The 16,303-nt window shown below is 38.4% G+C and overlaps 1 protein-coding gene and 1 long non-coding RNA gene across 23 annotated transcripts in view; one reads left to right on the top strand and one right to left on the bottom strand.

The window, feature by feature from the left end:
- Nucleotides 1-16,303, bottom strand: part of DLG2 (discs large MAGUK scaffold protein 2) — a 1,035,190-nt gene that overhangs the window by 341,737 nt on the left and 677,150 nt on the right. For all 22 annotated transcript variants that reach the window (XM_026841744.1, XM_026841762.1, XM_026841771.1 and 19 more), the window contains one exon: nt 9,303-9,427. In XM_026841744.1, the coding sequence (XP_026697545.1) occupies nt 9,303-9,427 (125 nt within the window). The remainder of the gene's footprint in view (nt 1-9,302; nt 9,428-16,303) is intronic.
- LOC113476404 lies at nt 8-6,533 on the top strand. The gene is made up of 3 exons (XR_003397722.1): nt 8-256; nt 1,498-1,631; nt 6,210-6,533. It is a non-coding gene; the product is annotated as an uncharacterized LOC113476404 (long non-coding RNA).

Here is a 16,303-nt window from a genome sequence, read left to right as displayed (position 1 = left end):
AGCCCCCGAGGGCGGCCCGGAGGGAAACTCCTCACGGCACCAGGACTGATGTCCGCCCTTCCGAGCCAGAGGCCCAAGTGGGACAGCGGAGAGGCGAGGAATGAGAAGAAGGAGGCGCAGGTCGCTGCGGGGCGTTGTGAGAGCAAGGTGTGGGGATAAAGAAAGGGGGAAGAAAAACAAAACCCTGTAAACTCTGAGATGAATGAAGGCACCAGGAAGCTGCAGAGCTCCTCCCAGCTGCAGGGCTGCTCTGCAGGTAAGGGAAGATGCCCCAGGCCAGGCTTCGGAGGTGTGGTGGAGGGCAGGGACGGCCTCGCAGCCCTGACTTACCCCCCGAGCCTGCGGCTGAGCGGGCTCCAGCGCCGAGCGGGGGCTCCGGGGCCCGGAGGAGGAGCAGCTGCCGCGGCCCGGCCCGGCCGAGCCCAGCCTGGGGAGGACGAGGCGTTTCCTTGGGCCTGAGGAGCGCTTTGCCGGCTGAACACACCGAGCTACTCGCTTGTTCCTCACCCGTGGTTAAAATCCTCCCAACTGACACTAGCAGTGTCTGAAGCATATTCAGGTTTGTGCAGGAAAACCAGTTACAACAGATAACCCAGAAGGCAATTCCAGATTTCAGTATTTTTACAAGCACTTTTCATCTGGGGCTCTCAAAGTGCTTTGCAAATATGAACTCGTTTAAGCTTCACAACAACCCCCGTGAGGCAAAGATAATGATCACTATACCCATTTTACAAATGGGGAAACTTTAGCACAAAAGAAGAAAAGTGTTGCCACAGATCAGGCATAGCAAGTTGAGAACAAAACTAAGCAGTCCTGCCTCCCAAGCGCTTGCACTAACAAGTAGAAAACCCTCCCTTCCACTCTGGTTTGATTGAGAACAGCTATTCTGAACAGAGGTGTAGCATTTAAAAAAATGGAAGAGAAACACGTAGTTCAAGTTCAGTAAGAAACTTAAGCGGCTTCAGAGCATCAGCACCATTAGGCTACATGCTGCAACTTTGAGTAGAATGCAAACAGGTAAGTAGGGAAAAAAACCCAAGCTTGCTTTTTGTAATGGTATGATTCAGACTTAACATGCGGAATGGTGTGATGTAAGCAACACATCCAAACAAAGTACTCACACATCTTGCAAGCTTGGTATTAAAACTCACGTGTCATGAGGAAGTACATTGAAAACTCCTGCTCTAATAGCTGCAGTAAAAGTGGAGTAAGGACTGTGACAACAATGATGAGGTACGGTCAGGAAATATGGTCTGGCTGTAGTCTGAAAGTCCAAAGTGTTTATTCAAAGCACAGCCAAGAGTTTTGACAGCATATGAATGGCCTGTCTCACCGTGTATTACAGGTTTTGGCTGCCAGAAGCAAAAAGTTGATCAAGGTTTTTCTTAAAAAGTTGTAGAATCAGATCTTTGCTGGTTATATTTTTTTTTTTTTTTTTTTTTTTTTTTTCATGATAGCTTAAGTCAGTTTCTTTTTCATCCAAAATCTTATTTTCAGGTTCGGTGGAAATTGAAAGAAAGGAAGAATTCAGCAGTACCCTAGAGGATGACACCTGTCGAGTACAGGAACAGATGTGAAATATTTTTTCCTTGACTAACACTAGACTCCATAGAGGGCTGATCATTTCTAAGGTATGTAACCACAGAAGGCTTCTTACTCCAGATAAATTATCACTGAGCTATTTAAATTTGTAACTACAGTAGCAGTGCAAACATGTTGATGAAATAATCGCTTGGATTTGGCTGTATGGTGCTGTTCTGCTGCTGCAGCAGTCTGGGGTGACTGTAATTTCAGGCAGGATGGGTACTAAAAGAACTCTGGGGAGAGTGCCTTGTTAACCAGTTCAGTACCACTGCCTGAAATACTAGTCCAATGGGCATTATAGAGCTGCAGTGTATCTGAAGTCCTAATAGCATGCTGCTTTGCTTAAGTGTTATTTGCAAACAGTGGTTTCAATTAGTGGAAAACAGCTCAAGAAGTTTATACGGGGAAGAAACTGATCCTTTCTGTTAAAAAATAAAACTTCTGCAAAAATGTCCACCACTGCTGTCTATAAATAGGCCCCCAAAATTCACCAGTTTCAAATACCCAAGACGGAGAGGTACCTTTTTCTGCCCATTAAATTGTGTTCTCTCTACCTGAAAATTCAGCTGTTAATACATAATTTCCCTTTCCTTTCTTGCACTGCATGAGAGAAGTTTTTCAGCCTACCAAATTATTTTCAAAATAGGAAAAGCAAAATATAATCAAATTCAGAGACACATTGGGGCTCTGCAATACCAAATAAGGAATGCAAACTTCACATAGGAAAAAAAAAAGAGAAAAAGAAGGATTCAGCTAAAGAAAAGTGAAGGGGTGAAGGCAACAGAGAAGAGAATCACATGGTAACATACTCCTCTGATAGAAAGATGTATAAGTTGATGATTTAAAACTTGAACCACAGTAAGTCATGTTCAGCTTTGATTTTGTGACCTGCCTTTTTTCATGCAGATCCCCTGTGGTAATTCTGTCTTTTTTTAATTCCACAGTAGTTCAAAAAATGATACGCACAGATAACCAGACAAACAGAGTTAATAAGATCAAACTTCCTAACACAAACCAGGACAGAGTGAGCAGTCAATAATTCATGATCTAATTTATGACTGTGTGCCAGGCAAGCATGTTTTGCCTAATGGGGTGAATGTCTCTTTATTAACTTACTACTAAAATTATGTACTGAACTAATAGCATTGTCAGAGGCCTGTAAACAGTGCAGATATGAATCAGTGTTTTGTGGCATCACTGTAATTATAGTAACATCCTGAACAAGCTGTATGCCATTGCAGCGCATATAGACCTGGTACTGATAGGTTTAATACAAGATCAGAAGTTAACCAACAGGGATTTAGGCAGTGAATCACAAAGCAGACACACTTCTGTTTTGATACACAATGATGGTGAAATAAAGCCAGTTGCCCAAGCTGGATTAGAGACACATAACACACTTGGAAAGAACATGATCTCTCCTGGGAATAGCTCTTCACATTAATCTGAAAAAGCCCCTGTTTTTTTCCTATTATCACTCCCAATGAGTGGGAGTAGGTAAGCAATCTAGAGCTGCAGACGGATACCAACAGGCAAAAACTGTGTGCCTGCTGCTGCTGGAGGGATTTAGGTTTAAGACTTTTCATCAGAGGCAAGGCACTGACTGTCAGCACAGCCCATGGCGGGGGGGGGTGGTCCTTTATCTAGCCAGCTCTCAAGTGGGGACTCGCTTGTTTCTTCCATTTCTTCTTTCCTTTGAGTTTCTCAGGTAAACTGCAAACAATAGTTATACCACTGTGTTTCTTAATTCCCGTTTTCAAGCTCTGAACAAATAGCATGAAATGGTAGTATTTCCTCTCTGGTTCATCATTTGTGAAGCACAGAAATATTTTTTAAAATCTGATCAGAATACAATCTTTACATTTAAATTAATTTTTCTTAATTCTATTTTTTTTTTAACAAAATATGCATGAGAAAGAGTCTTAACTTCAGAGTTCACCCCTTGCTACATATACCTAGCTAAATATATAATCTTTTGACACATCACAGTGGGTTAGTTGACAACTGAAGGGAACACAAATCTAATTTGTTTAAAACCTTTGCTGGTAGGCATTTAACTGAAGCCCGTAAGGCACGGAAATATGACAGAAGGAATCACTTTTCCAGCTTTCTCCCTGATTTACTAGATGACTGAGGGCAAGTTATTTCAGTTTTTGTCTCCTTTTAGCTTGTGTATTATGTTGCTTTCTGCACACCAAGTGACTTAGAGAGCTGGGAGGGTATTCAGCTAGCTGGGGGTACATGTGCTGTTTCTGATTAGTCTGCCAAAAGAAACCCTCAATCCATCTCTCAAGGTGTTTAAGTTGTTCTTACAAATATCCACATTCTTAAGGAACAAAATTTGATAGTTCACAAATGGAAAGACTGGAAACCAGTCTCCTAGAAGAAAGAATGAATGAAACAGCTACAGGTCCGGGCAGCTTACCAGGGCAGTGTGCCTTCAGGCACAACCACTTTCTTCCCTTTGACTCACCCCTCACATCCAACCCTCTTTCCTCTTGAGTACAGCTCAGGCTCAAATACCAAAATAACCTTCGTATAACATTAACCCTTGAAATTCAAGCTCAAGGCCATCCCAGTCTCTCTCACAGTCCTGTGAATAAACTCATTCGGTCATATATGCAGTAACTGATTTTTGATTCACAGGTTCAGTAAGATGCCTACTACCAAGAGATTGGTATGAAACATGATTGGAATCCTTGTTCTATCCAAGACTTTCTTGTTTTTAACATCCCAATAGCTTTTAAAATTCACATTTTCAAACTTGTCTTCACAAAAAAGAAGAGCATATTTTCTGATAGCAATAGCAAGGAACTCATGTGACCTACTCATTCCTGTAGACAGAGTTTTGAGAAAAATACTTCCACCATAAGATCAGAATTGGACTGTGAGAAACTGTAAACAGAAAGAATGATTCTTGACTCAAAACAGTGTTGGTTTACAATTGCTGAAAATAAATTCATATTTTCGGAGTCTGCTTTTAAAAACTTGGTCATCATTTAAAGCTTTTCATTATTCTTTCACTATTTGATTTTCAGTCGTGTTGTACTACTACACTGTGCTTCTAGTGTCATAAGCTGATCACTCTTGTTTTCACAGAGTAGGCTGCATTTTTCAGATGTGTGTTGCCTTTTAGAAGCCAGAATTCACTTATGATCAGTAAGTGTCAATAGAAGGAACTGCTGAGATAGTGTACTGAAGTTCTTTGCTTTATCTAGGCAATTGAGCCAACCACTGTATTTTTTTCACTGACACAAAAATCAAAACAAAAAAATGGCACTGAGCCATAAATTACTGGAGTTTTCTCTTTCTTCCAAAGAGTAAAAGAAGTTTAAGTTCAGAGCTTCTTTATTAAAAAGTAGATGTTTGCCCGTGGACAACTGACATTTGTGAGATAGAAGCAAAAGTTTTTATGCATCAAAAGTCTTAAAAGATCAAACTGTTGAGAGAAATTCTCCTTCAACTCAGTGGGAATGGTTGCTGCTTCTCAAGGTTTTATATTCTCTGTCTGTCACTGACTTGAAACTTAAAGCTTCAAAGAAAGATGGTATGCAGCATTCAGAAAAAAATAATTTGTAGTTAGTCTTAAGGTTTTATATTCACATTTAGCTAAAGTAATCAAATCTAAAATTAATTAATTTTTATTCCATGAAATTATTTACTATATATGAAATTATTTTCTATATATTATATGAACATCATAAAAGATTCCACAGCTGTTTGTATTTTGTAAGATTAGGAGTCAGTGTACTTAACCTAAAATGTCTTCAAAAATCTGAGTTATGCAGTGTATTGGTCTTATACTAGTTCTAGAATCTTATACTAGTTATAGAAGACAGTGCATTTCAGGGAAGGTAGTATGTAAACATAATAGCTATTCCTCAGCAGGAGGTGCTGATCTCCTCTCTCTGGTGATCAGAGAGAGGACATGAGGAAATGGAGTGAAGCTGTGTCAGGGGAAGTTCAGATTGGACGTTAGGAAAAGGTTCTTAACTGAGTGGTTGGTCACTGGAACAGGCTCTTCAAGGAAGTAGTCACGGCATCAAGCCTGTCAGAGTTCAAGGACCATGCTCTTAGTCATTTAGTTTATTTTTAGGTAGTCCTGCAAGGAGCAGGGAGTTGGACTCGATCATTATGAGTCCCTTCCAACTTGAGATATTCTTTGATTCTGTGCTTCTGTGATTAGTATTTGAAAGTTCAAGAAGTCTTTCAAAATCAGGGATGTTATATTAAAATGAATGTAGTCTAAAGTAGCTGAATACTTTTAATATTCTTTGGGTAGTGATACAAACCCAAATTGTACCTATGGTCAATAAAAGTACTGTTCTCCACTAAAGGAAAATAACCCAGGAACTTAATCACTTTTGTTCCAGCCTCACACACAGGTTTTATATATAAGAATAATCTACATGATCAGAGAACAATTCAGGGTGGAAGAGTCCTCTGGAGGTCATCTAGTCCAACCTCCTGCTCAGAGCAGGGCCAACTTGTAAGTTCAGTCACACTGCTCAGGACTTTGCCCAGATAAATGCTGAATCCCTCCAAAGACAGAGATCCCATAATCTCACTGAACCACCAGTTATAGTGCCTTACTAACCTTATTAAAAAGACTATTTTTTCCTCAGACCCAACTGGAATTTCCCTTACTGCATCATGTGACTGTGGCCTCCAGTCCTTTCTCAGTGCATCTCTGTTGACCTCCATGCTGGTGTTCACCACTGCCAGGGCATAATGCTGACTCAGGTGGAAATTACAGAATCACAGTATCATTTAGGTTGGGAAGCACGTCTTGAGATCACCTCGTCAAACCCTCCCTGCTGAAGCAAGCTTAGCTAGAACAGGTTGTCCAGGAACGTGTCTGGTCTGGTTTTGAGTATCTCCAAGGATGGAGACTCCACAACTTCTCTGGGCAACTGTGCCCAGAGTCTGTCACTCTAATAGTAAAAAAGTGTTTCCTGATGTTCAAGTGGAATTTCTTGTGTTTTGTGTGCGTTGCTCCTTTCCCTGTTGCTGTACACTACTGATAAAAGTCTGGCCTCTTTTGCTTCACTCCCTCCCATCAGGTATTTATGTACTTGTAACTATAAATTGCCCACTGGAGAGTTACTTATTCCAAGGTGCAGGAGGTTGCATTTGCTTTTGTTGGGACCTACGTGAAAATCCAGTTGACCTACTCCTCTCCACTTGTCAACACACACATATATAAGATTTGCATTAAGTCCATTTCTTGCTGGTCTCTTCACAGGCTCACTATTTGAAGAACTTCACTCAGCTAAGTTAGATCAAAAGGACTTCATGTAAAATGCAGTAGAAGTGATTTTACAGGCTTTTATGATTTATAAAACAGACAGTAGATTTAGAAGCCAGTTCAAACAGTCTGCACTATATAATATAGTGTATCTGCAGGCAGAGTCTGAGGCAAAAATGGACACGAGAAAGTAATGTCGTTTTTTCTATCCATAAACACCAATCTCCCATTCTTGGGTAGCTAAAAATTGGGCTTTTGCTAGGAACCTAGGTTATTGCTATCCTTGGCAGATGTTACTGTGTGTTGTTGAGCTTTTGTTCCTGTAGAGTGGCCTTAGCTGATAAACTCTGTTATGTAAATTTAATTATCATGTAAGTCAGTGGAGACTGCCCCAGGATAGCTTTTCTCTTCAGTGGCATATCAATAATGATCACTGATAAATACATTTTCAGGTGTTCCTAAAACATGACAGGATTATGTCTTTGCTAGCATCGTAGCAAAATGAAATCCATCTACCAGATAAAAGAAGGAAAGGAGGAATCTTTGTAAAAACTATGTTTACAAATGGGAATACAAAAAATGATCATGCCAAATCTATGCTTGTCAATTATAACATTTTACTTCAAAATGTGCTAACAAATCCTGTAAGAATATTGTTTTAGTATTAAGATAACTATACTTGTACTCCTAAACTTTTATTACAAAACAGAAAGTTTGCCAGGTCTAATCTCACCATGGATTAATGAATTGCATTTGTATGCTATTTTTTGTGGGTTTAGAAGGTCTTTCTAAGACCTTTACAACACAATAATTACTAAATATTCATAAGTTAAATTTACAGTAATTAGTATAGCAATGAGTTAGGAAATATTTGATTTCATACAAAGATAGCATGACAAAATACTGCAGTGGCTTCTGTCCTAGTAGTTTAAACTAAAAAAAGCTTTCAAAAAGTAATTAAAAACTCTACTAAAAAGATACTATTTTTTGCAAGGCATTCATTCTTATTTGTAGAAAGGTAGATGCAGGTTTAAGACCCCCCTAATGCTCTTCATCATGTCAAATTTGATAGCATGATTTCCAAATAGTGCTGTTTTCTCATGGTCTGTTTTGCATGAAGCTTATCTGGCCCAGTGCAAACATTTGCAGTATAGATCACTACAGCTGAACTAGGTGAAGAAACTCCTTTTCATTTGAGTCACCAGTGAAAACATAGGCCCTTTTAAGATGTGATTTTTCTGTTCTATTTTAGACATTGACTTTAGGATGAGATGAATCACAGCCTAGAAATGCTTGGGTTTTTCTTCACTGTTAGGAGATTCTAAGATGACTAGCTTAGGCGTAGATAACTGCATTTTAGTCATAAAGTTGCATGAGATTATTCTTACTCCTATTGTCTACAATCATATTTAGACCATAAATTCTTCAGGCACTGCCAACCACCATGACTCTTCATTACTATCAGTAAAAATAAGAATGGTTTCCAAAATCAAATTACTAACCCACTATAAGAAAAATCCAAAACTTGCTCTAAGAACTGACCAACTCCCCCTACTTTTAACTTTGAATTAAAGGAAAAGGCTTTGGGAAAAAAGTTATTGCTACCATCTGGTCCCATTTCATGAATTTTAGACCATCTGTTTTTGGCAAAGGCTCTCAGAACTCAGATTCCAGTGCTGAGATCATGAAAGCTTCAGAATTTTATCCCAAGTCTTTCCAGCTAAATTGCTGCCTTTTAGTGAGCATCAGCAGGCTTCATGACTGACAGATGGGTGGCAGTCTCTGCGATAGACAGAAGCCTTTCTGCATTCAGTCCATAAGGAAAAAGAAGCACAAGCACTTCTGTGGTTCCACTTGTTAAGAGATGTGCTACCATGTATTTGAGAACCACAAGTGACCTGTGTGTCTATCTCATGAGCGCAGCAATAGATTACTGTGGAGGTGACTCAGAATATAGAGCATAACAATCATATCCTCGCAGAGAAAAAAAATGTTTGGGCACAGCGGTAAGCACACCTTACTACTGCAGTCGAATAACAAGAAGTGTCTATAAACAGCTGTGGCTATTTAGCAGTGGCTCTGTAGTTTGGGAAGTCTTGACAGCCTTAATGTATAACACCAACGCATAGTCCTTCAGCCAGGAACAAGACCAAGCCGGGAAGATTTTCCTGCTGACGTGCCTGTTTCCTCCTTCTGTCTCCATCTCGTCTTTTGACTAAATTAAATGACTGATTGTACACAGATGGAGATGGCACCAGCAAATGCCCCTTCATACAAGGCTTAACTAACATTATTCAGCTGCTCTAAGCTACATAAATCAGCTCTCCTACCTTAGCAGAATGGAGACTCTTAATATGTCATTTACTTCCCTTGACCCCATGAAAGACCCAGTTGGCTTTTGACTACTAGAGAATAATTTATAATAATGATCCATTTTGTATCTAAACATACATAACCACTTCATTTTTACCTGAGTCTTCCATCCTCTGCTGCAGCTCCTCCTGGTATAATCTTAGTAATGAATATCCCAGGATCATCCCCAATGTGTGGGTTGTCTGTTCCTCCAGCGATACTGAATCCCAGGCCGGAATTCCCCTGGAAAAATAAAAAAAAGTAAATGCGTCACCAGATGCTAGATTTCTACAGAATTTATTTGCAGTGCATAAGCAAGTTATCCTTGCTTCTTAAAGAAATCACTTTATTTGGCAACTCCATACTTGAAGGCAGGTGACTCAGAAAAAATTGGCAGTTAAAGAACCGAGGCTGTGAACAGAAAGATTTCCCAGACTTAATAGCAGAGTTAATGGATGCTCCTATAGAAACAGGATTTGACCTAAATTTAATTGTTTTCAAAAGCAGTCACATAAATTAGCATCTGAACTCCAATATGAATTTATCCAAGTCAATGAGAGCTAGAGGCTAAAAACACTTCAGAGCTTTGAAAAAAGACTTTAAAACCCGCTGTCATTTATAAACATTAACAGTGAATAACATTTAGCTCTTAAATTCTTGAAAAGTGATCATTGCTCAGATTCACATGCTTTAAAAAAAAAAATCCATAAGACTTTCTTTCATCTTACTGATTTGCTAGAATGAAATGTTTGAAGGACACATTATGAGACTCTACTCAATAATCTTACTTACTGCTTCTACTACTTGTGAGAATATCATGAAGGCTAAATAGGCATGTACACACATACATACCCTTGAAAAGTCACTTTCACATAGAATTCAAACCCACAATTCTAACCCTTTTTTTGAAGTATATGTTATTATGCTTTTCTCCATAAACAGTGTTTTTTTGCAAGGGATTCTTTCTTATTTATAGAAGGGAGATGCAGGTTTAAGACACCCCCTGTGCATAGGTGAGGTCTTAAAATTCAAGGCAATACTTCATTGTTTAAGTCTCATACCAAAGTATTTTTACAATTAGGTATTTAGGCTTATCACAGTGCTACAACCCTGTTGATACTGCAGAATATGTACACTACTGTGAATGAAATATGTTCAGGGCACTAAAAATACTTTTATTTCATCAACCTCAGATTATTGGGAGTTTGTTTCCTTCAGTGTTGCTTGTGGCAGGTATCCAGTTCAGTCCGAGTGAGACGAGTTACTAATAAAAATGGCACCTCTATACTTTTTTTTTTTTTTAAATTTAAATCAAATTTAATTTCTGCTGTTTTGAACTGTACTTCAATTAGTAGGTCAGGCATGCAATGCATCTTGTGTGAGAAAGCCTGCATGTTGCCTGCCTGCAGCATGTCAAATTCTCAATTCTGTTATCAGTATTCTGCATCCATGAGCGATGCAGTTCTCATTACTCAAGAGATGTACATGCAATCTGCAGCATATAATTGTGAATACATTTTCAGTACTGAACTAATTTAGAATCCAAGGAGAAGGATTTAGACTACACATATCTCAATACTTGTCAGCTAGCTATAATATGAAAAATATTATAATACTGAAACACTCTGTATATATTTTCTGTAGAGTTAATAAACATCTCCAGGCCACTATTATAAATCTTTGATTTAATCTTCCTTTCATCATTAGGATCATCTCAGATTCAGGTTATTTTTCCAATATTTTAACACATGCCTAATTATACAATGCACTCTACACCAACGTGCACTCTAAAAATACTTTTAAGAATATTTTCCTGTAAGTTTTTCTATATGTTGTATTATTAATGAAGCTAATCTTCCAACACATAAGAATGAAAAAACGTGTACTTATACACACTTCAGGAAGCCTGGAACAAAAGCCTTAAACCACTACTAAAACCAAGGGCAAATTTCTAGAAACTTAGAGTAAGTAATACTTGATTTCTAAAGAAAAAAAAATCCACCAAAAAACAACCTCTAAAAAAATAGAATTAAATTGTTGGTTTTATTCTTAACTGCAAAGAGATTTTAAAAATATGCAAAAATCTGTGTTTTTGAATAGAGGTGGATTTCCAGACCTGCTTGTGGTAAGGAAAGAGAAAGAATGGGGTAGCCAAGGAGAAGTATTGACATAATTTTTAGATGGTTAGGGAACATAAACAGCTATATCATAATAAAAAAGCATGCCTGAAGAGCTTTAAAAACTATCAAAGCTTGACTGTTATGTGAGGTGTGCTTAGCTGTTACAGTTCTTCACATAAAGTTCATTAGATTTCTTAGCAGGAAATAATTTCTGAAAAGGTTTCATACTTTCCTTGTGCTCTTTTTCTCCTACCATACTTTTTCCATTAACTTTTTAGAGCTAAAAAATATAGCAATGCTGACTGTAAGCAGTGATGTGGTAAAACTGATACAGACTTCTCAGGAGAATCAGTGCTAGCCCTTGACATTTATCCATAAATATGCATCTGTTATACTGCAAGACTATTCTGATTTTGCCCCTTAGGAATAACCTTTTAAAAGAACAGGGCAGCACTCCTCACTGCCACTTTTGTATCCAGAAAATTTCAAGCAATTATTCTGGCTTGCAGTCCTTGACTTGATCAACAGGATCTACAAGCTGTAAGACAGTAGCTGCCTCTGCAGCAAGGTATATCCATGCAAGGCTTTCCTGCACCAGAAACTATGCTACAAAAGCTAAGAGCAATTACACAGTGTTTTTCCCTGTGGTTCTTGAAGGGTCTGTGTTGGCTACATGGAAAAACCATCTGTCTTTGTACAGGTCATGGCCAACAAGGCTAAAAGCATGGCTACCATCACTCATGGGTAGCTGGCCTTTTAAGGACCTTGGTTTGAAAAATAATACAATAGGAAATTCTGGTTAAAAACTACTGTATTTCAGTTTTGAACAGCAATACTGATGTACAGATCTCTCACCTCATGCTCCATCTTACTAGTGCAGAGGTTCATCAGCATATGGTTGTTATATTAAATACTCATTGCAGTTGACAAGCTGTAACTCCAAGTTCCAATTAAGTACTGTCTACTAGCACAACACTTCCTGAACCTTTCTGTGAGGGTTAGCTCCCCACCCTTTACTTTTTGCATGTCCTTTGTTTCCATCCCAGAAAGAGAGAGTGTTAATCATCTTCACAGCTTCTCTTGGCATATCTCTGTCTCCCTGTTATTTCATGTTAACCAATGAAAATGTCTGCCTTCCCCCAGCCCAAAACATCACTTAGCTGCTGCATTTTCCAAGGTGGAACATTCACGCCTTCTTTCATGCTGACTCTCATGTTTGGAAGTGGTTCCCCATAAATAACTGTCAAGTTAATTCACTACCCTCTTTCTATTGCAAGCTTTACTTCTCTTGGATGCTTACAAAGCAAGTTAACAATGAGCTCAGAGGCCTGGTGACAATGCAGATAAATGTTTAATAAGAACTAATAGCAGCTGATACGGAGGAGAAGAGGTATAAAGTAACGGAAGTTTTCCTCCTTTGGGATACTCCATTGATAATTTTTAATTGAGATTTATATTCAGGCCTAAATATGCTTGCCTGGTCTGTTTCAGAATTCTTTGGTGAAAGAAATCTAGCCAAAAATCCCAAAACATATGTAGGGGACAAAAAACTCTGAACAAGTCTCAGACTACTAGCTTTAATGGCATTGCTCAAACATTGGATATGAACACAAATATGTAAGTGTCCATATCCACATAATTTTATGTTCCATTCATATTAGCTAAATTCTCTTGACTTAAAAGCTCTTTGTCCAAGTTTTCAATTGCTACTACTATAAAAACCTCATATAATTAGTTACTGACTATATAGAGAAGATTTGCGTAAAACTATTCAGCAATAGACGCATGAATGTATTTTTTTAATTGTTAGTTTAGTTTCTCACTAGCTTCCCCACCTTTTGTTGCAAGTCCTCAGTCATGCACACAGCCTGACAAAAGGCTTAGCATAGTATAACATGCCTAATTTGGCTTAAAAAACTGTTGTCTCAGAGTTGTCCTATTCATACTGGATATGTCATGCTTCTCAGGGCTTTACCATCAAGCTCAAATTTCTCTCTTGGCTCAGCTTTACTTTCCAAACAGAGAAACTTAGGTCAAACTACCAAATCAAAATAATTTCTCCCACCCCAGCCCCAGAGGCTTCCTTCCTGTTCTCTGAAGAGTAGGTCAGTACCTCACCTCTTCTTAAGGTTTACTGCACAAGCCTGCCTCTTTTATGCCTTTCTCAGACAGCACTTTGCACCTCAACAAGGATCAGCTGAGTTCTTTACAGCTCAGCCTGAGCAGGGAAGAGGCCTGGCTGTAATTCTTCTGGCCCTGGAGGGGCAGACGACCTCCAAGAGAGACACAGTATCACTTCAGATGACTGGTGTTACACCTTCTACAAACACTGAAAAACACCACTTAGGATCAGAATGAGATGATGGATGATTCACATGCCAGGGGAAGAAAATAAAACTTGCAAGTTCTGGGCGGTTTGAATCTCTTCCCTCAAGACTTGTTATACAGCCAACATAAAGATCACAAAAATAAAGTAAGAAACGCCTGCAAGTAATGGTTTTGGGTTGCCAGAAGGCCATGAGACCCATCCTTCTTCTTATTTAGCCTTCCATCTTGCATTCTTCTCCTTTTACACACCACTGTGAGCAGCCATATAACAGTCTGCATTTTCATAGGTTGCAGCATTTTTATTTTGCCAGAGAGTAATCCCCAGAAGTGCTCCACACTGATTTCCATGGAAACAGAGTGAAGTTGACACTGAGAACTTCTGAAGTTATTTTCCCATGACATTACAGTTCTCCATGGATGATAGCCTTCCATACACTTCTACAAATGATTTCTTCCTTAATGTGTCTCTTTTTTTTTTTCTTCTTTCTGCTCAAGAGCTGCATTTTGCCTTAGAGCAGAGTTTGATTATGAATGATGTAAAGTCAGTGTTTAACAAAATCACAGAAGAATATAAATTCAAGAAGCAGAAATGAGATCAGAAATGCACATCAAGAGCAGACTGAGTTCTTCCCTGTATAGGGGCCAAGTGATTTGTATTCTGTCTTACTAAGTAGGCATACCACAATCACACAGAAGTTGTCTTCCATTTTAATTTCTTTTTTTTTTTTTTATATTCTAATCAATAAAGTGACAGCAGAACTCACATAGACACTTTTTGAATGACTTAATTACTTCAGTGCTCCTAAAAGAATTTCTGATAATCTTCTGAAGTGACATGATTTTGAAGCTCACTGGCATTTAAGTCAGAAAAAAACCAGACGTGAACTGCACAGAAATTCACTTAACTGTTGCTGCAACCTCACCCTGTCATGGCAGCATACCAGGGAGCCTGTTTCACAGAGTCCATCAGTCAGCAAGTCAAAGAGAGTGAGGAACTGCACTTCCTAGAATGGTTTCCAGAGGTTGAAAGCTCTTTCAAGTGACAACACATACTCTCTTTTTTTTATTTACAGGTGTAAGGAAGCCACTTTGCTTAGGTTTGCTTAGTTAAGGAATCTAAGTTAGTGTTTATAAAGCTGTAATGTGCTGAACCATGCAAATAATAAATAGTAGTATGTAAATAAAAGAATTTACATAAATATTTAAGTCAAGTCTACTATGCTTTCCACTGGTTTCAAGGGGTTTGTCCAAGTAAGAACATCAAGTTTCCATAATATGATTGTTTTCCTGCTTCACAGTAAACCTAAATCCAAACACAGTATCACAGAAACGTGTGATAACTCTTCTATTAAGCCCTAAGAAATGCTGCTTATCAAGTAAACACGCGGGAAGTTAAGAGTGGTAACAGCATACATGTTTGTGGATGAAGCATTCACGGCCATTTATGGACGGAGAGAGAATCAAAATCCCTGACCCTCACTGCCTGTGTGAGCTTGCACTTGTTTGTTGCTATTTCTCTGTGGAAAAATTTATTGCTTGGAGAAGAGAGGAGAAAGGGAAAGGGCAGTACCAATATACATATGTAAAGTGCTGCAAACTTTTAAACAAAAGTGATAGGGGAAGAATGGTTAATTAGATAATAAATACCTTAATTTATAACTTGTAACCTTGCAGTAATTCTGTTCCCCTATAAAATTTCAAGACTTAAAAAAAAAAAAATCTTCTCTTGCCAGACCACATGTTTGTAAGAAGCAGAATTTAATGTACAAAAGAAAACACCAACAGAAAACACAGCCTATGTTCTTTATTCTTAATAGTGTACCTAAAATACTTATAATTTTATCTCAAGATGTTTGCGTTTGTTGGGGTTTTTTTTCCTGCAGGCTTCCTACCTCTACTCTGGTGTTCACAGCCAAATTTGTGAAATGCTTTTCCCTCTCGCATCTTTTACAGATGGCTTTAAAGTATGAATTGCTGCCTAAATTCGCAGGTTTTGTCAGAGCAAGTTTAGTCAAGAGAAAGCTCACAGAATGATAGCTGACTCATTCCTAAATACATGCTATATTTTTTTCTGTCTTCTTTTATTACAACTTTCAAAGACCCTACCAACTTTGTTACTTGATACTCCTTAAAAAGTTGTCTGTTGAATTTCACAACAGGAATTATCCTTCAGCTTTTTACAAGCACTACTGATCTGTAGGTTGAGTAAATTCTAACCTTTCTTTAAGCAATGCTGGTTTCTTCTTGTTTATGCAAAATTTCAAAAAGGTAAGTTATATCCTCTGAAGTCAGTGTGGACTTGGTATGCATTTGACAGATTTTCAGAATTTGACATACATGCATCAAAATCCTAAAGCTTTTCAGCTTTGGCTGCTACAGGCAGGGCACTTTCTTGCTCTGGGTAACACACACTTTTCTGATGGCGGTGTTGGCTTAGCAATTATGCTAGTTTTGTTAAAAATGAGATTTACTTGGTTTTGCTTTTCAGGTCTTCTAATGCAGCACCTTCCTGTAAATGTTGCCGTGAGGACATGTTAATTCATGAACTACTGTTGACTTTATTTCAGATGGTGGAAAAACATGTCCCTTACTTGAACTATGAAACATACTCTGAGACACTTCATTTGAAACTTGACTTTCATACACTTTAGTAAGTTTTTATAATCACTGC

The sequence above is a fragment of the Athene cunicularia genome (assembly GCF_003259725.1).
Source record: "Athene cunicularia isolate RWA chromosome 1 unlocalized genomic scaffold, athCun1 chr1_part1, whole genome shotgun sequence".
NCBI classification, from domain to species: domain Eukaryota; kingdom Metazoa; phylum Chordata; class Aves; order Strigiformes; family Strigidae; genus Athene; species Athene cunicularia.
Note: the sequence above shows the minus strand (reverse complement) of the source record. Positions and strands in the feature narration are given on the sequence as shown.